The 24,859-nt window shown below is 41.2% G+C and overlaps 1 protein-coding gene across 1 annotated transcript in view; it reads right to left on the bottom strand.

Moving 5' to 3' along the window:
• RGS6 (regulator of G protein signaling 6) overlaps positions 1 to 24,859 on the bottom strand; it is a 94,816-nt gene that overhangs the window by 8,918 nt on the left and 61,039 nt on the right. The window contains exon 13 of the mRNA XM_015822884.1: positions 11,490 to 11,676. Coding sequence (XP_015678370.1) covers positions 11,490 to 11,676 — 187 coding nt within the window. The remainder of the gene's footprint in view (positions 1 to 11,489; positions 11,677 to 24,859) is intronic.

Raw genomic sequence — 24,859 nt, 5'->3', positions numbered from 1 at the left:
GGACTGGCCTAGGGGAAACTTTTAGAGGGGGTTTTAATTATATTTTAATTAGATTAAATTTAAATATTTCCTTTTTAACTAATTTTTAAATTTGTAATGTTATTTGTGTATTTTTACCCGATTGTTAGCCGCCCTGAGTCCGCAAGGAGAAGGGCGGGATATAAATTTAATAAAATAAATAAAATAAATAAATAAATAAGTCATGGTTGGATGGAGCTGAAGATATCATGAGCGATATCATGAGCGACATAACATTCAAAATTAAATTAGATTGGTCCAGCATGCTACTATTGATAGCTGTAGAACAATATTCATAAAATAGGCCTAATAATATCCTTAATAAAATTTGCACAACTGTTTGACCAGTCTCCTATAATATTGCAAGGGTAGGCCATCTAGTATTTTAATCTAGATTTATAGATTACAACTTCCACCTAACATGATCAGAAGGTTGTGTTATAGCTGAAAAATTACTCTATGCACATTATTATGTTCAATCTTATTCTAGCTTTGAATGGGCTCAAAGACAAGTAATTTTGGATGGCATTTTTTGGTCTGAAAATAGACTCTGCTGGATTTACCTTGATGTAATACCACCAATCTAATCATGCTGGATCTTTCCCAACCTTTTTATTTCTCCTAGTGCTATAAATTGACCTGAACGTAGTTGCATTAAGAGACATTGAAAGGATGGTTAAATGCAGTTGTTCAAGAAGAGCCAGGACAGGCATCACATGTGGACCCTTACAAGATGCTGTAGCCATGCCAGCCATTCCAGATTTATTGATTTTGTATCTATGGAGTAATCTTTAAGTAACCTAATAAGAAGGTTGGCCTAAGAGATAATAGGCAGTCAATTGTCATGGAAGCTCTATGGAGCTAAGGTTATTGAACAACCTATTGAACCATATGGTCATTCTAATTCCAATCAAAGACTCTAATCAATGTTCCAGTCTGGCCCCCGCTTTGTTGTTTGGACACGTTGTGTGACACGTCTCTCCTTGTCCATTACTGTGCTCATGCAAGTAGACCCATATGATGAATAGCTATATGCATAAACCTATATATTAATTAGGTGTACATCTGGGAACAGGTAAATAGCAACTCTCTTAAATAGATTTTAAAATGTATTTATTCTAAATTGCTTATCCCTTTATTAAACGTGGCATGTTAATGAAGAAAAGGCCTAGAAGGAAATCAACAGATGACTTGGGGACAGTTTCAGAATGCAAAGTTTCAGGGACACTTTTTTAGACAAAATGTTGACACAAATCAGGATCACGCGAAGTATTATTACGCTTTATAAAACCCTAGTGAGACCACACCTGGAATACTGCAACCAATTTTGGTCACCAAACTACAAAAAAGATGTTGAGACTTTGGAAAAAGTACAGAGAAGAGCAACTAAGATGATCAAAAGCCTGGAGACTAAAACATATGAAGAACGGCTGCAGGACTTGGGTTTGACTAGTCTAAAGAAAAGAAGAAATGGGGTGACATGATAGCAGCATTCCAGTATCTGAGGGGGGGTCAAATTATTCTCCAAAGCACCAGAGGGCAGGACAAGAAACAATGGTTGGAAACTGATCAAAGAGAGAAGCAACCTGGAATTAAGGAGAAACTTCCTAACAGTGAGGACAATTAACCAGTGGAACAGCTTGCCTTCAGAAATCGTGGGTGCTCCATCACTGGAGGTTTTTAAGAAGAGACTGGACAGTCACTTGCCTGAGATGGTATAGGTTCTCCTGCTTGAGCAGGGGGCTGGACTAGAAGGCCTCCAAGGTCCCTTCCAGCTCTATTCTATTCTAAATATGGCAGTAATAGTGTTCACATGAATACAATTTTAGAAAGATAGCTGCAATCTTCTTTGCAACCCACTGAGAGGGACATCCAGCTGTCCCTGGCTCAGCATTGCTCCTTTTCCTGGACCGGATGGATCTGCTGTCTCCAATGGCTCCAATTTGAATGACAGCTTCAATAATAGCTTAGTCTTCCATATACTGCACCCAGGCTGTAGCTAGAAATATGTTTGCCATGGTTCCGATAGATGAAACCCATCAAAAGAACTTCAAGGCAAAATTCTTCCTTAAAGAACATTTTATTCGGGAAACAAAGTATCGGCACTACATAGTTGAACCCAAAAACTAGATTCCCTTCCCCCAGATACAAAGTAACAAAGTACAATTCCCACCCTTAATAAACTGTCATAAAGCACATTCTCCAATTAGTTAAAAGCGTGGGCTTCCTCCCCAGCTCCTCAGCCCGCCAAAACGTTATCAGCTTGTCCTTGGGTTCCCACAGCAGTGTTATCGTTATGGCTAGCTGAGCTTTCCTTCCAACCCTCCTCCCTGCTGCACCTGATTCCTAAAAGCAAGAAAAAGCATAGAAAAGGAGAAGAGAAAATGGCTGCATTTTCATCAGTTGTCAAAGCAGGAACATCCAATGTTAGCAGCGTTGACAATGTTATCTTGTGATAATTCACTACATTGGCCTATGAAGCTGGTAATGTCTGCTGATATGTGATATGGTAAAATATGTGGAGCTTGCAGGCCACATGAAGAAGAAGCAATTAGTGTTTGGAAATAGAGGGAAAAACAGATCAGGAGACATGGTATAGGGTTTCCTGCCTGCGCAGGGGGTTGGACTAGAAGACCTCCAAGGTCCCTACCAACTCGTTGTTGTTGTTGTTGTTGTTGTTGTTGTTATTATTATTATTATTATTATTATTATTATTATTATTATTATTATTATTATTACATAAGCAAGTGCTTCGGAAAAGGATTCCCAGTGAAACAGGTGAACATCAATTTAATGATTGTGCTTCCACAATTCACGAGCATAATTCTAACACAGGTCCCAAAGTAATTGGCTATCATTTTATCAAATTTGAGGAATTATTTAAAACAGTGCTGTTTCAGGATATTTGTACTCTAATTTCTTCTTGGAAGTCCAACTATCTCCACTTGGAGATTGTTGAAAACTAGAGGTACAGTTTCCCACGATTTTAAAGTGAGAAACAGAAAACTGCAGAGTAAGTCCTAAAAGATCACAGTTAAACGCAACAACTCAAACTCCTCCATCTTCACTCACTTGACAGCCCTCAACTTCCCTCTCCCATTTGGCCACCAACTAGTGTCATTCCTCATTTAAAACCCAGCACTTAGGGGGGGGGTATTTTTACAATATTTAATGATGATTTTCAATCATTATACCATTATACCAGCTTATTCTTTGTATCCTCTCCCTGGATTAAAGTTTCCAAGTAGAAAAATATTTTTCTCTATGAAGTCATTTTGGAAAATTCAATGACTTAGTCTTAGTAGATCTGGCAGGCAAGACAAATTAACTGCTATCTTCCTTGGTAGAGCAGACATAGCATTTGTAAAAATGAATATATTAAATGATGTGTCATTAAACAGAAGCAAAATAATTTCCTTAATAAAATTTGCACAAAAAAGACCTTACTTTTGATGGCCATTTTAACCAGCAAAATCATTGACAGAAGGCAGGCGTGACCATGAATAACTGCGAAGGCATTCCAAATATTGATTTTGGGGTTACAAAGAAATTTTAGCATGTAGGCAAATTTGCAAATATAGATTGCCTATATTTGGAGGCCTAGATCGATCTGTCCATCTATCTATCATCTTGAGATATTTCTATATCTCAAAACTGTTGCACATGGGCAATTCTTGCTACGTACAGCCAAGGGCCCACTCAGAACCGCATCCAGTACTAGCAAGGCGGATCCCTCCAGAAAAATTCAGCTGAGCTTAATGCAACTGGTCTTCCTTTCATGGTTTCCTCCCTGGCATTTTCCTACTCAACTTCTGTGGTTCATTTGTATATTTTCTCCAACCCTTTTAAGAAGACACTGACATACAAATACACATTAAAACACCTGCAGAAAATAATAGGTTAAAAAAAAAAAGGTGCCGGAACTCACACACGTCATACAACCCGCCTTGCCTACCTTACAAGGTTCCATCCAAAAAAGGTGCCAGAACTCCATTCTGGGTGTTCTAGGACAAAAAAAGCCCTGTATATATATTAGCCAATTAAAACATGCTTAAAACTAAAAAGCAAAATTTAAAATATAGCTATCAAATGCTGACAGAGGTTTAAAAATATTAATTACTGCAGGAAAAAAGCCTTCCTTCCCTTTTGCCCCCCACTTCCAGCCTTTTGCTCTGTTCCACAGACAACTAAGCCTTAAATATTAATGTGAATGAAACAAAAGAGATTTTCCTTTCCTTCTTTTTGGCTTTCCAATACGCTTATCGCAGAATGGAGTCCGTGGTGTTATCAGAGTTTGATTGTTGGCAAACGTGCAAGCAAACAACCACACTCAGTGAGCACCAGAGACTCCACAGTTCAGTTCTGAGCTACTGAATATCACAGAGTCCTGAACTACATTAAGAAACTCCCAAAGCTGTTGAAGTGTCTGATCTATCCAAGCCTTCCAGTAAATCGGGCACTACCAAGTTATGTCTTTTTCCAATGAAAATTGTAAAGTCTTCTCCATCTTTTTTTCTCTCCTCATAACCTGAAGCTTAGGAGATGAAAAAACAAATGGCTGGGTTTCCTTTGTACACAGAAGATCCTATGTAGAAAGTCACACACCTAGGCAAGGCAACGTTAGAAAGGAGGGCAGTGAGCTGGCAAGGGTTTTCATGGCATGACAAAATTAAAGTTAATGTAGATTTTAAAAATCACTATGTGAAGAAGTGCCGTATTGAGAATATGAAATAAGCACAAATCGAGGCTGTGACCAACGATACTTTTATTGATCTGAGCATAGGAAGCATTTTATAGAAGAGAGACAGCAGAGAGAAACTATGAAGTTTTATAAATGCAGTATGAAGGAGAAATTAAGATGAAGTCAAAAGACCAAATTGGAGAAGGACATAGTTTTCAATGGTTTTCATATGCACAGTTAAAGAAAGAAAGGTTCAACATGGATAAAAAGACAGATGGGAATTGAAAAAATACAACACACAATTTGAAATTGAATTATGTACAAATGATGAGCATATAATAGCAAAACTATATATAAATTTAAGATTTGAAACAGAAGAAGAGATTAAAGACTGCATGACAAAACGGGCTGTTAATTTTGGATATAACATAGAGAGGAACATTTGGGGAGAACATGGGTAATTGGTATTAAATTCATTTTGTGTCATTTAAGAGTAAAATTTCTATTGAATGGCATACCATTGGTATGTGACACCAGGGAAATTATAAAAAATGTATAAAAGTATTTCAAACCAGGCATGAAAATGTGAAAAGCACGAGGGGACATTTTTTTCATGCATGGTGAACTAGTGAGAAAGCTAAGAAATTTTAGATTCAGATTCATACAATGATGAAAAAGACTTGAAGGATGAATATTGGGCTTGGCTTTCTACAGAGAGTGGATGTCTTGTTCCAGTCTGCAAGCGTGCGCCGTTCTTGCCACTGCTTGGAAGGCTCCTTTTCCAAGTTATACCCTAATATCTGAACAATTGCACTCCTTAGTTTTCCATGCTCCCTAGTCTAAAAAGACTAGCAAACCTGGTCATTCAGGAGTCTAGAAAAATCCTATTTCTAGCTCGCAGACGATTATGCTCACTAGCTTTCTATGCTCGCCTCCTCGCACAATGATGTTTCGTACGTTGTAGAATCTGTGCTATTTTTTTTTCCAGACTGTATGGCTAGCATCACAAAATGACTTCATTTGTAAGCAGTGCTGTTGGACAGCAAAACAAAGGTGATAATGCAACAATATGAAAAGTCTGAAAGGAAATCACGGCTATAGAAGTAGTACGTTCAAGCTTGCGTAAAACATAACACCTTCTGCATACAATACAAGCCACATCTTTAGAAAAAATATGAGAAACACACTTGGTAAAATTCTTGGAACAAAGGAATACATAGGTTTGCACTATCCATTTCACTAAGACCTAAATATGGTAGGAATAGGAGAGATAATATAAAACTGAACCTATAATGATAAGGTTACTACTTCAAGTGAATGGTGGTATAAGAAGAGGCCCAGTTTCTCTCTCCTACTGCAAGCTACAATGATGACCCTGGCTAGGTTACAGAAGGACATTCAGCCAACAGTCCAGAATCTTGGGAATTCTAGACAAGGATTCTGGAAACAGTTGGATCTTTTAAAATAAGACAACATTATCTCTGCCTGCTGTATTGGGTAGTCAATGGAGCTCAGCAAAGCAACAACAAAAGCATCCCTCATTTTTCTTTTGTGTTCAAGTTTGGGCTTTCCTCCTCCTTTCCCCTCTTAGATAATAGATGGGCGAATTCTCATTCAACCCTAGATGATGGATGGGAATGCACAAGCTTAACTGCTCCCAGGACAATTTCCACTTTTTCTTCCTTTTTTTCTTTCTTTCCTTTTTTTTTTGTTATCTTTTTGTGGTTCCAAACAAGAATCTGAAACCTCTGGCAAGACAGAAAGAGTGAGCAGCTAAATTTAAACTCTCACAGAGAGTAAGGTTATTTATTAAGTTCCTTATTTTATAATCAGCCTTAGTCGCATTATAGAGCTTACATGCTCATCAAAACATGCACACAGAGACATAGATAGAGTTAATGATGTAAGGAATAAAGCAAAAGCCAAAGCTCATTATGAGAAGAAATACTCCAACCTTACATATGGCTCTATAACAGGGGCCATTTACACATTGCCAAAAAAATAGAAATATATCACCAAAAATTGGGACGGTGAGAGAGAAAATGATGCAGGAAACAGAGGTCAGAGCTTGAGTAAATTTAGCCAAACTGGGAAATAATTTATACAGTTCACAAATGGCCTCCCAACTATTTCATACCTCCATTTGTATCTGAATCCTAATTTTAACCTTATCACTTAGCCAAGACTCTTACTCTGCCAATATATCCCTGTGCAAAAAAAAAAAATTGTACTTCATCACAAATTTATACGTGCAGTGGAAATATGGCAACTTTTTTTTTTTTTTTGCAGCTCTGTTTCTTTTTTTCCTGGCAATCAAGAGAGGACGTAGAGGGACAGGATGTGGCTTTACTCAATTGCAAGCATTCTACATTACAGCAATAACTTGTCAGTTTCTTCTAGAAACTGTCAGCACGATGGTATGTGTTTGGTCACATCGTTGAGAAGTTTTAAGTAAAAAGATCATATGCAAAGTAAAATACTGCAGATGTGGTTTTGTATTCCTTGAAACCCAGGGCCAGCCCTCATCGTGGGTTTGGTTGCAGAGTTATTTTCAGAACAAGCCTGCATCTGAGCCTGACTTATGTGTGCTTATGGGGTGGGTGGGTGGGTGGGGGGGTGAGGAACACTTACAAAGATTTGTGTCTGCTGCTTCAAGATGTGAAGTCGAGAGACCATACGCCATAAAGCCACCGTGTGCTGCAGCTATCTTGGAGTGAATGCTCAAATCAATGTGACGGATGGAGCATTTCTTCATTTTGGACCATTCTTGTTTTATGGCCTACATATAAGCCTCACCTGGGCTTTCTGCAACCCATTCAGAAAGAAACCCCTGATTTGCTCTTTCAGCAGTGCTCTTCAAGATAACGCACCCAGGACAATTGCTATCATTTGCCATCGAGACTTCATCAGAACTAGTTGTCAGCTCCTCAGCTCTCAAATCTGAACTGTAAGCAGAGGGGAAGAAGCTATTTAATCTCTGCTGCCAAGAGTCCAGACTTCCAGAAGTCCCTAAAGAGGAGTGACTGCATCTGAAATGCTGTAACTCAGTCCTGGTTGGGAATTCTGGGAATTGAAGTCCACACATCTTAAAAGTTGTCATGGTTGAAAAACCATGTTGTAGCTATTCTTACACCTGGGACCTTTAAGCACTTTAATACCAGATTTTTCTTTTTAGCCATGACATTACACTGCCCTTAATTTCTATCAAAGTCCACCTTCCCTTACGCCTCCTTTTTTTTTTTGTTCTGACCTAGTTATACTGCTTAAATCTTAACATGTTCCTCTTAGCCAAAGGGGAAACATGGCGCCCACTATTACAATGAAACGACCATTTTGAACAGTAGTCTAGGATAGACAGCAAATGAGAGTGCAATCCTGTTGCTCCACTGCCCAGAGCTGTGGCTGTGTAGCACTGAGGGCACATGGCTCTTCATAGTGGATCACTGCCCATGCTGGCCTTGGGAACTTTCTCTCAGTGATGTTGATAGGGTGACCGGCAAATTGACAAGCTGGAGACTGAGTGACTATATTACTAGCAGGTGGGAAGGGGCATATAGGAGGGGCTGGCAGGTCCTTCTACTGCCTCAAGTTGTAGATCCCCTGCAAGGTTGGTGTCCATTCACGTTCTAGAAGGAGTACGCCTTCCAGCAACCTTGTCATTTGCTATGATGGTAGGACTGACAGGGACTGTCCTTGTGACAGTTGGAAGTTGGCGAGGAGGAGGAGGAGGAGGAGGAGGAGGAGGAGGAGGAGGAGGAGGAGGAGGAACCCAGATCATCCAAGCAGGATGGCATGTCTCCCCAAGAATGTCCAGAGAGCCTGGGGACTGAGGATGACATAGTCACAGGGCTGTCTGGCCTTGGGAGCAGCAGTCAATCAGATGGGGAGCTGCCTGCCCTAATGAGAGCTGCAGAGGATTGGCTGCTAACCGTCAGCAGCAATGAAAGGCAACTGATCCTGTCCAATGAGGAACAGCTCCCCACCTGATCCGTGGGTGCAGAGAGTGGAGCAGAGGGAAGCCTAGAGAAGGTCAGAGAGGCTGCTCATGAGGAAGCAGTGCCGCCCCTCCCCTCAGGGCACACCTGGGGGTGATTTAGCCAAACACTGGAGGAAGGTGTGTTTTGTCAGGAGCAACCATTTGCTTCGGTGCGGACTTTCCTGGTTCAGGTTTTGGCTTTGTGGACTCTGAATCTTTTTGTGTACTTTGGACCTGGCTTTGTGGACTCTGAACGTTGTTTGCAAACTTTGGACTTCCTCTGATTTGTGGGAATAGGTTGCATTGACTGTGGGTGGCTGCCTTTGGGGAAAATTGGGGTGAAGCTTTACTGGCACCATTGGAGGACCATTTGTCATGGTAGCTGGGCAATAAACAGACTATACCTATACCTGTCAGTGGGACCTGGGTCAGAAGAACCCTTCAAAATTTATCATACTAGCATTTTTGAAGGAAACTGCAAGACAAAACAGTTCCCTGAAGGAAAACTCAAAGGTAGCAGGGAAGATACTTCCTGGAACCTTCTCCAGCACTGCCTATCCATCTTTATCTTTCTCCAATCTTTCAAGGCTGTGGTGGCACTGTGGGCAGAATGCAGTCTCATAGCTAACTCTGCCCACTGCTAGCAGTTCAATCCTCACTGGCTCAAGGTTGATTCAGCCTTCCATCCTTCCGAGGTTAGTAAAAATGAGGACCCAGATTGTTGGGGACAATATGCTGACTTTGTAAACTGCATAGAGAAGGCTGTAAAGCACTGCAAAGAGGTATATAAGTCTAAGTGGTAATACTATTGCTATTTCTGGAGGAGGAGTTAACCAGGGAAGAATGCAGTGGCAGCAGTTGCAAATATTTATTCTCAGATCCATTCTCTCTGGGCACTGCGGTGAATCTGGCCGCAGATGTTGCCAAGAGAGTGCGCAAGCAACTGTGTCCATTCATTTGTTCTGTTGAACTGGATGACGTAACCCTTTCATCCTCCCACTCACTGATCTGAGATCTCCCTCCAGGTACCATAGTAATGGTGATTCTATCCAATTAATTTAATAGCCTCCACCATTGCATCCAGAAAAAAAGGGGTTAAGTGAGAGAGGCAGCAATTGCTCCACCACATTTTCATGATTACTCTGCCTTTCTTTTCTCCTGGCAGCCAAAACTGAGCAAGTGATTGCAAAGAGTCTCTGTAATTGCTCACCTGCCTACTCCAATTGCTACCTGCTTGCTTCAATTGCTGATATCCTCTCTTTGACCAATGCAGCAGGAAAGATTGGTGGGTTTAGCAAGGGCATCCAGCAGGAAAGAGATGGGGAGCCAAAGGAAGTGGTGGCTTAAGTAGAGACCCACCTTGAAAAAATCATCCATGAACAATGAAACATTTTTTATGTATCTAGCTGGAAAATGTTGGGTTACTCTCTTTAGAGTCTTGGATGATCTTATCTCCCTTAGTATACCTGTACTTCCTTTTGGCAATGTTGTCCACTTTATTCCGCGGGAATGTGGAATGTGGGCCTGCATGTTTACATGCCCGCACATGTGAACTCAAATTCCAATTTGAGTTAAGAGGGTGCTAGGTTTACCCATGATATCTGTTCTCATTTTAAATGTTCATATTCAGGAAATACAATATTTGGTAGTTCCAGCTAAGCTATGAACTGTTTTGGAGTACAGGACACAGAATAATCTGTTTAAGTTAGAGAAAGGCAGTGTGTACCTGAAAGAGTGAAAAAAAATCCTAACAATACAATTAGTACATCAAAGAAACCAATGATTGCTAAACAAGCATGTCAGAGATGTTTAATTTGGACTCCTGTACTTAGCTGGGGGCGTTGGACCTAAGACTCTGCAACTTTACCTCTCTCTCAAATATATGGTGTAGAGAAGGCTATCAGTGGGGTGCAAGTCAATAAAAGCCTTTTATTTTCATTATAACCTTGTAATCTCTCTAAAGGAGGGGTCCTCAACCTGTGGGCTGTGGGCTGTGGCCCACAGCCTGATCGCAACCAACCCACGCAAGTGGTGGGCAGCACACATGCAGCCCAGTCGCTCGAGAGGTGAGCGCTGGCACTCACAGCCCCACTTGTCTGAGCAGCAGGCACACATCCCCGCCTCTCACACAAAACCATCCACTCTTTCCCCCCTCCCTGCACCGGGCCACCGACCTGGAAAAGTTGGGGAATGCTGCTCTAAGGAATTACAGGTGATAATAGCAAATATTATCCTCGTTTTTTAAAAAATCAATTTATAAATTTCCTTATTCAATTCCTGCTTCTGCTCCTGAGACCAAAGCATCCCCACTTTACATATTAATAGGCTATGCCAGTGATGGCGAACCTATGGCACGTGTGCCAGAGGCGGCACTCAGAGCTCCAGACTCACCTTCCCCCATGGCCCCCTCCTCACCAGCAACCCCCCGGAGGAGAGTTGCCCCCGGGCAGGGCCCACATCGAGCAGCACAGCCAAGCACATGGCAGCCAGGCAGCAGGGACAAGATTCCACCCTCATGCCCCATTGCGCACAGATATGCTGTGGGGCATGGACAGAGGGCATGGCCGCCATGGCGCTGCTGAGCTGCCTGGGTGATCTGCTGTGGTGGGCCGTGGAGGCGGTGGGTGGCCCTACGGGCAGGGCGGGGGCGGATCAGGGGGTGGAAGGAGGGTGGGGCAGTTTTGGGGCACTCGGTCTCTAAAAGGTTCACCATCACTGGGCTATGCAATTTACAGGGACACTTTTGCAGTTTTAAAAGCTGCGTTTCCCTCTTTTGTTCTAGTGCACTATTAGAAATGACAACCAAGTCCGAACCTGTGCATCTTCATATGTGTACCTCCCGGGGTCTTTGACGTTTTGGCTTGTTATTTCATAGCTGTGAGAGTCCAGGTTGATGGCACTCTGGGCCCCGGGAGCAAGGAACTCCTGCCAGATGTCTTCTACTCGGGTCGCGACATCTTGCAGCGTTTGTTTTTTGAGATCCTGGACAGCCAGCCAAAACCTGCATGGAGGCAACGAAGAAAGAAAATGTATCCCAGGAACGTGAGTCAGCTGCACCGCCAAGATTCAGGTTAATTTTAGCTCAGTTTTTTTTTTACAGCCAATATTCAACTGATATCCAAATAACCATTGCCGGACCCATTGCCATATTGTGATTTCTGAGTGATTCTGAAAGAAAGAAAAAAAATCACACTTCACAGCCTCTCCTTCAACTCCCAGAATTCCTCAGCCAGCTTTGAAGTCCACAAGTCTTAAAGTTGCCAAGGTTGAGGACCCCTGATGTAGAGACACTGCGAAATTAGAAACAGGAAATTGAGTTCCTTTGTAGACAAAATATTGTCTACAATACTCCTGATATGCTTAGTAAGAACAAACTGAAATATAGTCTCCCCACCTCCTCCTTCCAGCGAGTATCTTGTGTCAAATCCCAGAGTAATCAACCAAGAGAAGGAATTCTTTCAGGCATAAATTAGTCGGTCTGGCTCAAACTCAGTCTAATATTTTTAACATTGCTTATGTTTAAGATCACTTGGGCTTAATCCTATGTTATTCTACTTAGGCAAAGGCAGTTTAAAAGAAAAACTCTTCACCAGAGAAATATCATAGCCAGAGGATTCTGATTGATTGATTGATTATGTGCCATCAAGTTGTCAACTCTCAGTGACCGTATAGTTTTTTGCCCTGATGATCTGTCTCTAAACTGGTATTGAAGATATGTGGTGCCAGTCTGCTAGATTTTTGCAGATAACTATCCTACACAATTGTGGGTTGTTGTTTTTTTTGCTGTTTGTTGAATGCATTACTCACAAAAGTTTTACATTAGATATTGTCTTTTTTTTTTTTTTTTGGTTCCCAAGGAAGTGTTTCAACAGGAGCATGCACAAAGCCATACTGACACCTAGTGGTCATTCACAGCAACTGGTCCTTTTGCGCCATTCATGACAAGTTGCATTTTCTCCTTCTGAACTGGCATAATTTACTTGAATGAATGGGAGATGGGCCCAATATCCTTGGCATGCCAAACATGAGTACATCCACCTGATCTTTCATCTCTTTCCTCTGTCTTGCCATTTCTTTGTGGGTCCGTCTAGTTATTTATGAATTCGTATTATGCCTTTCCTGGCAACTAGATACAAACGTGCTCTATGATAAAAGAGTATATGTATTCACATAGCAAGTCAGTCAAACATCCAGTAAATGCATTTGCTGAAATGGAAAGCTTGGTTGGTTTTAAGTTTGATTACTTTTTTTAGGGGGGGGGAGAAGCAGTGTGAGAGCTCAACATTTCATGAAGACAGCCTATTTGGTTAGTTTTGTATAAAAGTCAAAATATGTTCATTCAGTACCCACATTGTGTGTCACACAAACCCAGTCAGAGGCATTACAAGAACACGGTAAATGTGATCAGATCTGAGACTGATCACTCGCACCTAATAACCCTTAAGTGACTATCCATGTGTAAACCAGCAATTGAATATGGAAAATCTTGGCAGATTTCTACTTTGTCTGCATCTCATGGGCAATACTTACCCCAAAATCTTGTCACTTCATTTCATCAGGTGATCCTTTCTTTCTCCTCCAATAAAACATTAAAGATTTCTCGCTCCCCCATTTAACTAGGGTCCTCATTCATTGTTGTTAACAGTGAGAAAAAAATATATTTCCCAGTCAGCCAGTGACCTTGCTTGGCCCGAGCTTTCTTCATTACAAAACACATGAAAAATGACCTTGCTACCACTTCCTGTTCTTAACTATCTCTCAAACTAGCATTAAAACTATTGCTCAAAAGTTCAGGTGGGGTAGCTACCATAGCCTTCTAAAAACAGCCCATAGTTTAACTCAGTGGTTCTCAACCTTTTTAATGCCGCGACCCCAACCGGTCGTAAGTCGAGGACTAACCCGGTCGTAAGTCGAGGACTAACCCGGTCGTAAGTCGAGGACTACCCAACCGGTCGTAAGTCGAGGACTTTCCCTGCCCGGGAGTGCCACGCATGCGTGGTTCCGCCCCCTGCGCCGGCCAAGGGGTAGCTGGCAAGCGGCAGAGATGGAGCAGGCCGACCACCAGCTGGCCCAGCCCAAGGGAGGTAAGGCACCCGCCAGAAAAGGGGGGAAAAATGGTGGACAAAAAAATGGCGAACAGCCTTGCTTGGCGACCCCCATGAAATGGTCGATCGACCCCAAATGGGGTCCCGACCCACAGGTTGAGAACCACTGGTTTAACTGTCCAGCTCTCTTCCTCCTTCTCCTCCTCCTCCTCCTCCTCCTTCTCCTACATGGCCACCAGAAAGCAAGATCCTGGAGAACAGGCTACTCAAGTTAAGAAACAGTACAACGGGGTCAATGTGGTGGTTAATGGTGATGCTCCTCCCTTTGGAGATCCAGATATTTTATATTGTCTACTTAACAAACATTTGAAATCAGTAGGCAACTCATCCCGTAACCAATTTAAATATACTGTTGTAGGAATCCCGCCATAGACTGCAACATAGGAATGTGATTGGCAAACTCTTGCAAAAAGTGGGGAGGTTCTGAGAAAAACTACTTAGGAGCTTTTCTTGGCAGCATGCATTAAGTACAGAGAACATGGAGATAGCTTGACATGGTATCAGATAAAGTGTTTAGTGTAGCCTGCCTGAATTGGGTTTCTTCCAGGCAGCCATTCTGTCTGGGAATTCTGGGAGTTGTAGTTAAGTACAACTGAGAGTGTCAGGTTGAGGAAAGGACTTTTAGTACACAGAAGCAAGCTGTGCTGTTATTACAATGGCTGAAAATCAGCCTGAGGAAAAAGAATGGTAGCCAGGAGAAAACAGTCACCCACAATGCCATCTCGGGGACATAAAGCAGAGACAACGAAGTCTGCTGGCCTGGAGGATCACAAAAACTGGAATGAAGTGGATCCAGTTCTGCTTCAAAGCCTTTGTAAGGAAGATATAAATGCCATTTTGAGTGTTCTGGGGAGAAAACATGAGTGTTAAATGACAATATCTGTAGCATTTATCATTAGTTACTATTTGTGGTTGATTATCATGCTGCCTGTCACCGATAGTGATTTTCACAATAGGAGGTGTGGGGTTATCTATCACACATCTGCCATCTGTTTTAATATATATGAAGCCACTGATTGGCCCCTGTGGCACATTTCCTTTTTAGATGCCCAAAGGGAATGGCTAAGAAAAGCACCGTTTTCTGAGAACACTCCTCAACAGGTCTGGAAGTGTGGGGAAAAAAATGTATTTTTTTGGCCTCTGAAATAGTCCCCGACTAGCACTTTCACAAGAGTATTAAGGAACTTTGTATACTTAGGAGGTCCTCCTTTTTTCACAGTATCTTAACACTTGTTTGGGGCAGGGGCTATCAAAGAAAGGGAAGAAAAAGAACAAAGCCTTTGTGAAGTCCTCTTCAAATGAGTAGAAGGAGCTGCATTTTCTGCTGTGCTGATCACTCCCTTGTGTGATTTCTCCCCTTCTGAAAGCAATATGTAAATATTTAGAACGTAGGACTTGTTTCCATTTCTGTCTCCCCGAGTGAACAAGTTCACTGAGGATCAAATCCTACGCCTTCCACCTTCACAGAGCGGGCTGGCCTCAGCCCAAAGTAAGCTTGTTTAAAAGTTCCATTGTTTTCCATGGGTGAATTATTGGCTGTATTTTCTGGAACACAGAAATACTTATTAGCCATCTTAGTTTCACTGACTTCACAGACTACCAAGCAGTACATACTTATTCTTTACGGGTTTTTTTCAATTTTTTCAATTAATTTTCTATTATTACATTTGATTAGTGCTTAATAAACATCATGTTGTCTGGGTTAATTTGTTACAAGTTACATTCTTAGTCTCTGCCTCTTTTTTCCAACCATTGATAAAATAAATTCCATGTTTGAAAATATTCTGTATCTTCTTATTCCTTATGTTTTGTGTGTATATGTGTATATATGTATGTATACACACACACTGTCTCTTCTCTCTCTCTCTCTCTCTCTCTCTCTCTCTCTCTCTCTCTCTCTCTCTCACACACACACACACACACACACACACATACACACAAAGCACACACACAAAGCACACACACACACAGAGAGAGAATATTGAGGCACACAAACTATTTAACTTACAATGCTGTCTTTGCAAATAATGGGCAACCTAACAAACTGCACTTTCTCTGACCTGGTTGGGCTATATATCATAAAATTCCAGTGAAATGTATTTATTTATTACACTTGATTGGCGAAGCTCTGAACAGCTGACATATGGCTCCCAGACGGCCTTTGCAGCCAAACTAGCTCACTGGGAATAAACCATTTCTGCATATGCACTTTCTGATGTCACAACTGAAAATACTGCATTTCTTGGAATGTTTCAGTTGTGGAAACTATTAACACAAAGACAAGTACTCTTTTTTTAATGCATTATTAAATGTTTGGAGGCAAAAATAATCTTTTTAGTATGTGAAAAATTTTTTGCAAAGAAATGGGGGTGCCATTTGGAGCATGATCAAGCTATCAGTGAGAAGGAAAAATTATGTGCAGAAAGGTATTATGATTCTAAGCTACTAGCTGCATTTCTTTGAAACTACAAATTGCAGTAAGCTTTGGGTTTTTTTTTAATGATGATGTATCAACCAAATTACAGTTGGCTGACTTTGCACATTGTGCAAAGTCAAAACAATTTGAAACTCAAGCAATTAAGCTTAGCATAACCACTTCATCCTATTTTGGGTTTGTCCCTAACTAGGTGCCCTCCTAGGTGAGCTTCATTCGTATGACCCTCAGCCAACCTAGAGGGCACCACCTCATCTGGAGCTACAGAATAGCCTTAAGGCCAGTCATGCTCAGTATTCAAATGCCAAGGGATTCTGAGGGCCTCGGGATGTTTTTCATTAGGAATTTTAAAATCAACATTTTCCCGTCCCGTCTGTGAATGCTGGCAGGTAATTCTGCAATAAGGACAGTTCTCCTTGGGATATCATGTTGCTCGCTCAGTATCATGCAGTTTTCACTGCTGATTAGCAGACTTAAGTCCCTATGGAGCACGTCCACCCTCTAGTGGCGAAGAACCCAAAGACTTTGGAATGTTTTTCCAACTCCTTGATCCTTCCACCTGCCCCACCAATGTATTTATAACCTGATTATCAAACACACAAATAAGAGTATGTTCCATACTGCCTATTATGTAAGATTTCAGCCTGCAGGAGCCTGATTTATTTGTTCTTGAATAAATCTTCCTTCTTCTCCTGTGTCTTCCCATTCATTTGGAATACATCCAATGACTGTGGATGATAGGAACTGTATTCCAACACAACTGGAGGACAATCTATTGAGAGAGACCAATCTGCATAATATGTGGTTATGCAGCTTGCTGAAAATTTTATGCACGGACAGAGAGAATAATTTTTAGGGAACTACATATTTTATCTATTATATTTGAATATTCCATATTACTTTCTGAATTTCTTAATGGTTTTGGGGTAAATGTTTGTTCTAAACAAAATGGTTGACTGTTTTATGCTGAGTTCTCCATGATGGAGAACTTTATTTTACTTTCAACCCATAATCTATATCATTATTAATAATTTCCTTTCTGAAAGCATTATTATTGCTGCAATTTACAGAAAAAGAAAGCAAAAAAAAATCCTAAAGCAAATAAAAACATAAAAAATAAGAACATATTATGAAACAGATAAAAAGTAACTCTGTCCTCAAATGTAGTATCTTCAAATCTTGTGAACATGGAATAATATTAATCGTCTTTCTATTGCAGCAAGTGTTCATAAGCAGAGAATGAGCCTATATCATTAATTGAAGATTGTAAAACTAGGGTACCATTACCTTTCTAATGTAAAATAACAATCTTGTTGGCATAACATTTGCTGGATAAACCCATAATTCCTCATATAGTGTTAATTTCCAAAATCTGTAATTTAATTCAAAATCCCATTCACATTCTCAAACTATATTACTTTCCACCAAGCCACATTAACAGCTTTATGGATTGTAACTGAGATAACAATCCATATCTTATGCTTAGATGTCCCTTTCATCTTTCTACACTTCCAACAAATTAATCATTTCTGAAACTTCCTTGCAGCTACTTCGGCTTCAATCTAGAAATTAAGAAGACCAAACAATCCCACTTCTGCTACATTTCTTTGGAGAAAGAATAAACTTGAAGACTACATAGCCTACATGGTACATGGCTCCATTATCTTCTTTTTTAACAGCACTATTCAGAGGGATATTAAGAAGCTCCAAAAGAGGGGTGGGATCTGCTTGATCTACTGTCTCCCCTAAGCCTCCCTTTTTTCTAATAACTACTATTGAGAAAGATGGAATATCAGTTAGGTCTACATCAATACTTTGGACCAAGATGCGATGATATGTGTGCTGCAGTGGAATGGCACATCCCAGAACTGAAAAGATGGGACAAGAAGAGAAACAAAACAGGACAAGAAGAGAAAGAAAAAGCTGACAATATATAAGAAAAAGGCAGACAGAGTTTAGGTAGGACCGAGTAGAAATAATTTAATGGCAATGAAAACCTATACTATAGCTTTGCATTTATTATGTTTACATCATTGTAATGTTTTCAGAATATATTTCTCAGTTAGAATAAAGAATGACACAAGCAACAATCTGGTTTTTTTTTAAGTAAAGGAAAATTGTCTGAAGAAATAAAACTGCCAGCCCTCCCCTTACATTCCAGTCTTCCATTTAAGTGAACCTCTTTTCTCATTGCTAGGCCTTAAAGTTTTCCCTTTTTAAATTTCCAAATGTCTCTCTACCTAGCTCCAAGGCTGTCAAATTATTCCTCCTTCCTAGATTAAGAAAAGAGAAAGAGAATTTTAATAACTGTGGCATCCTATAGATTTTTGTGGCATACAAAAGAGGATAGAATTCCAGAGACAGATGGTGAAGATTCCCCTCAGGATTGACCTTGGGCATTTTGTTGCTATAGGCAAAATACTGAAATAGCTTCTCTTTCCCACAGGATTCTGAAAGTTCAAAAACCGGCAGCCGGCTGCTCACTTGCTCCTCCTGGTTGCAGAATTTTGATGAGGCCATCTTTAGGCCCTGAAACTGTACTTTCTTAATTGCTCCCCTCTTGTGCTTACTGCTTTATTGTCTCGGTAAGCTTTGGACCTTGTTCACTAATGCTGCTGCTGCTCACCCATCTGCCCTTAACTCAGTAAAGTATATCTTTTAAATCTCCAAGTGCTCCTGAGGTATACTGACTGATGCCAAGATTCTCACAAGCAAATTAATAGACAAAAAACAGAAACAGAAACAGAACAATGGGAACCAGTCCCTGTAACAAACCCATCCTCATTCCCATTCTCACGAACAGCACTATCACAGGCTCCACAAATGCACATACAAGATTACAGGTGATATTTCTCTAATGTGATATCTGCCAGCAAAGTCTCTCTAGCACTAGCACTGATGTTACCTAATTTGACTAATGAAATGTCTGCAAGAGAACAACCAAGCTCAGAGAACACCAAAGAACCCTCAGGTCTATGTTCTATGTAGGACAAATAGGGCAAACGTTGTACAAAATAATTAAGATAAGATAAGATAACCTTTATTGTCATTTTTATACTGTGGGCACAATGGCACACATCAAAAATGAAATTTAGTTGCCGGCTCTCAAAGTGAAACACATACATGACACACATCTAAACATACTATGAACAACATATGTATAGACCCACATCCCTACATATACGTAGCAATAAATATTAAATATTGTCCATCTTGAATATATAACAGAAAGAGGAAGCTTGAGAGTTCGCAAGGTTAATGCTGTATGGAATGAAACTCTGGCTGAATCTGGATGTTCTGCTACGGATACCACGAAGCCTCCTCCCAGAAGGTAACAAGGAAAACAGGTTGTGAAGAGGATGTGTAATGTCCCAGATAATCTTATGGACCCTGCTCAAGCAGCGCTTCTGTGCTATGTCCTGGATGGGAGGGAGAGAACTGCCAATGATCTTTTCGGCCATTCTCACCACTCTTTGCACCGCCTTCCTGTCTTAAGCAGTGATGCCTCCAAACCAGACTGTGATGCTGTATGACAGGATGCTCTCGATTGTCCCCCTGTAGAAAGTGGTCAGGACAGGGGAAGGAAGATGTGCTTTTCTCATGCGGCGCAGAAAATGCATACTGCTGTGCCCGCTTCACCAGTTTCTCACTGTTGAGCGACCAAGTCAGCCTACTCATTAGCTGCACACCCAGGAATTTGATGCTGGTAACCATCTCCACAGGTGAATCATTTATACACAGAGAAGTGTGGCTGTGCCTGCCTTTTCTGAAATCAACAATGATCTCTTTGGTTTTTCCGGTATTTAAAACTAGGCTGTTTTCCTTACACCAGTTTACCAACCCTTCAACCTCCTTGTGGTAAACTTCCACCTTGTCATCCTGAATAAGGCCCACTACTGTTGTATCATCTGCAAACTTCACAGTATGGTTGGTGGCAAACCTAGCACAACAGTCATGGGTCAACAGGGTGAACAGCAGCGGACTTAAGACACAGCCCTGAGGAGAACCTGTGCTCAAGAAAATGGACACCATTTGACATTAGGACTCAAAACAAGGGCAGAGCTGTATCAGAGTAGTTCGATCTCCCAGGATACTCTACAGCAGACCTCAAAGAGACTATTTTGGAAAACTGAACTATATCACCATATCACCCACCATTGAGCAAAAGGTTGCTGGACTCACACCAAAAGATTGCATCTTAGAAGGTCTCAAGAAACACAATGATTTTTCTTAACACATTGGAATTGTTAATTGATAAGGTACTGGTAATCTGTCTCACATGTAAGCTGTATCTCTATAGCCAACCTGTCACCACCCCCCCTCGCTTCTATCTCTTATGCCAGTGATGGCGAACCTTTTAGAGACTGAGTGCCCAAACTGCAACCCAAAACCCACGTATGCATCGTCAAGTGCCGGGTGGGTGTGGCCCATTGGCTGGGTGTGGTCAATTGGGTGGACGTGGCTGCAGTGGTAACGGCAGACTGGGTGGGACTAAAAACTTCAATCAATCTATTCCAACTTTGCAAGATCTTTTTTTTTCCTGTGAGAAGTTGAAATTGACTGATTGAACCTCTTTTTTTTTTTTTTTTTGCACACAGTGGCAGAGGCCTAAAGCGAAAAGGTTTTATAAAACCCAGCTGAAGGCCTAGGACTGGGGCAAAGGCGCGTGTGCCCACAGAGAAGGCTCTGAGTGCCACCTCTGGCACCCATGCCATAGGTTCGCCACCACTGTCTTATGCCTTATTTATGCAAGACTTCCCATACAAAAGTGGCGAAGAAAGAAGGCTGCTGAACCTAGTCCTAAAAAAACAGCTTTGCGAAGGGGAGATTAATGAATTGATATAATTAGCGGTTTCCCACCTGGGGTGATTAAACCATGCTGAGATAGATTTAGGAAGAAGACCTCTTTCACTGAGATAATGTGCAGGATCTGCTCTCTAAATTTTCTCTTAGCCTGAGCGAATTCAAGAAATTGTAAGCACTCAGAAGACAGTCCACAAGAAGAAAGGTATTTTTGAGAATGATCTGTGATCGTAACAGTTGAAATTTACCAGATTGGATGGATGGAATCAGTCCAGCTGGAAAAGAATGGCACTTGAGCTGCTATTTATTTAGCGTATGGCATATCATATATGGACTAGAAATATATACTAACATTTCATCTAGATTAGTAAAACACCATAAAATACAAATGTTTAAAAGATCTATATTCAAATAACAATGTCTAGGCCAGGGGTAGGCAACCTTGGCTCTTTGATGACTCGTGGACTTCAACTCCCAGAATTCCTGAGCCAGCATGGCTGGCTCAGGAATTCTGGGAGTTGAAGTCCACAAGTCATCAAAGAGCCAAGGTTGCCTACCCCTGGTCTAGGCCAACTCATCATTGAGGCACAGCATCATTTTATTTAAAAAAAAATCAGATACTAGACCAGTGTATGTCCTCAGCTTACAGCCGGTCATGGTGTGATCTGCAGTTTGACGTGGGACCCCGTAGTCACACTGAGGGGAAGATACTATGCCCCATTTATACTTGAGCTGATGATAATCCTTAATAGCCAAGCTCTTAATTCAAGCCTCTTTTGTCCAATTTCAATTCTGGAGATCACATTAGATGTTCCTATGGGGTATGGAGCAGAGCTCTGATAAACTTAGCTTGAACTACTTTTACTGACCTCTAACCTGGGCAACTTCCTATCTTTGTGAGGAAGCATGCCTGGGTCTTTATTCAGACAATGTATCCGGGATTTCATCATTATCACAAATTATAGCTCCTGCAAAGCTATCCAATCTCTTGCATCATGGTCTTATGGCTAGGTTCCGTTACATCACTACTGGATCTTGATAACTGCATGGATAGTTTTCTAGTTACCATTTTCAGATCCAGTGTGCTAGTACTTTTTCCCTGAGTCTGAGAGAGTGGACTGACCTAAAGTCACTCAACCGGCTTCCATGTCTAAGGCAGGACTTGAACTCAGGTCTCCTTGCTCATAGTCTAACACTTTAACCACCAGTGTAAATTTTATTATACGTAAAATACACATTGTGCAGTCTCGTATCTGTTTTTATTTGTTCTAGTGCGGTATTTCTTAAAAGTTTTTTTTTTCTCTTTTAAGATCTGTTACAACTTTTAAATTTTTGAAAGACATCAAAAAAGCTTTTGTTTGTATGGGGTTATATTTATCAATATTTAACAGAAGGTAACAGAATAACCTTGGGGGTCTTCTAATCCAACCCCCTGCTCAAGCAGGATATCCCATTCCAGACAATTGGCTGTCCAGTCTCTTTTTAAAAGCCTCCAGCAATGGAGCACCCACAACTTCTGAAGGCATGTCATTCCATCGGTTAATGCACTTAAAGTTAAAATTGGCACATTCATTGTCACTATCACTTCTCATGAGTGATTGATGGGATTTGATATTGTATTATTTTTCAACAAAAGCTGGCAAAAAATTGATTTTGCATACCATCAGGGAGGGAAGTCTTGGGGAACCCCCAGGAGTCCTTGTAACATATTTTGAGAAAGACCACAATGGATACAGAAGCTGGAGACATAAACTGGGTCCATTCTGCAGTGAAGGGAAGAAAACTAATCTTCTTACTCCAGTCCTCAGTTTCTTCATTTAGAAAATTGTATCCATACTCTCACTGCACAGATATGGAGGCATTTAAAAAGCACTCCTCTTATTGCTATTGCTAAGAGTCAAAATTAAACTAAAGGGGTAAATAAGAGAACAAAATGAGAGAGAGAAAGAACTTAAGGGGGTGACGTTTGTGCAGCCCCAATTACAGATAGTCGACTTACAATAGTTGTTCAAAGTTACAACGGCACTGAAAAAAGTGACTTATGACTATTTTTCACACTTATGACCGTTGCAGCATCCCCATGGTCACGTGATCAAAATTCAGACGCTTAGCAACTGACTTATATTTATGACGGTCACAATGTCCCGGGGGGGGGGTCACGGGATCACCTTTTGCCACCTTCTGACAAGTAAGGTCAATGGGGGAAGCTTAACAACCGCATTACTAATTTAACAACTGCAGTGATTCACTTAACAACTGTGGCAAGAAAGGTCCTAAAATGGGGCAAAACTCACTTAACGAATGTCTCACTCAGCAACAGAAATTTTGGGCTCCACTATGGCCGTGAGTCGAGGACTACCAGTATGTCATATACAGATGGCCTGCAAGGCTATGGCTCAGTGACAAAACATGCCTCTTGCATGGAAACGACCGCAACTGAATTGCCAACATTTCCAGGTAAGGCTCTTGCTGAGCTGCTGCCATCCAGTGCTGGCATATTTGGGGTAAATGGACCCATGGTCAGATGTACTGAGCTTCCTGCATCCCTAACTGAAGTTTGGAGGATCCACAGCAGGGGTCCCCAACCCCCAGTCTGTGGACTGGCACCAGGCTGCAGCATGCCAGAAACTGGTCCACGCAAACAAGCAAGGCCCCATCCGCGGGATGCAGGCAGTACATGAAACCACGCCCCCTCTGGTCCGCAGAAAAAGCTCTCTCCATGGATCCGGTCCCTGGTGCTCAAAAGGTTGGGGACCTCTGATCCACAGGATATATTCTGCCTGTACAGATACCTTCAGAACATCTGCCTTGGCTAAATAAGAGGGGTGAGTTGTCAGTCTCTTATGACTTAATGCTGACAATAATAAAGAAGGTCCTGCAATCAATAGAGGAATGACCTAATTAGAATTCGATTCAGAGTCTTTGTTTGCACAAGTTAATATGGTTACTGAAATCTCCCATTTTCTGATCTATGCCCCAAACTATAAACTGATGGATTATCCTCCACTCATATAGCACACCAAGGTACCAAAATCTAACCAATGCTAAAGTTAAGCAAGTTTAGCATGTTGAATAAATGCAGCCACTGGGTTTGTAATTGGCTTGATTAACACGTTGTGTGCATACAGCTAGTGCAGACATGTCAAACTCGTGACGTCATGTGATGTCGCGCAACGTATTGGAGCTTTTTCGCCATTGCCAGCAATGGGGTGGGTGCGGCTCCGGTATGATGAAACCGGCCCGTGGGCCGGCAGTTTGACACCCCTGAGCTAATGAGTATACAAAATTTCACTGTTTCTTTCTATGGTCACAATACAGATCAGATTGACATACACAAACTGCATGCATTTCAATGAGGCTTAAAGAAAACCTTAGATGGGATTCCAATTTTTAGATGTCTGTTACAGATGTCAGTTGTGCTTTCTTTATGAGGGCAAGTAATCAACATTCCTTCTGCAAATTATTTGCTGAAAAGGCACCATCAGATGTTAGCCTTCTAAATTCTTTTGACCATGTTTCCTGATACATGGAAGATGTTGGCACCATCCAACTCTTTTGCTGGCAATGGCCATCAAAGAAAGGATTCAAGTGAACGAACTGTAATGTTAATGTGGAACCCAGCTTATCAGGAGAAAGTACTTTTCACCATTGAAAGATAACCCATAATAGAGAAATGACTGAGATTGTGAAAAATAGACTTTTACATGAAACACTGCATCTTGTGAATATCCACAGAAATCTTTTAGTGGCTGGGAACTTCTGGGGGAGAGATGGCAAACTAAAGATGCAGTACTTCCGCAAAAGCAGATCATAGCAAAGAACTTTTCCAGACAAGGAGAAGA

Source organism: Protobothrops mucrosquamatus, unplaced genomic scaffold (assembly GCF_001527695.2).
Source record: "Protobothrops mucrosquamatus isolate PMUCROS unplaced genomic scaffold, P.Mucros_1.0 scaffold1716, whole genome shotgun sequence".
NCBI lineage: Eukaryota > Metazoa > Chordata > Lepidosauria > Squamata > Viperidae > Protobothrops > Protobothrops mucrosquamatus.
The sequence above is the reverse complement of the archived record's forward strand: the minus strand, read 5'-3'. Positions and strand labels throughout refer to the sequence as shown.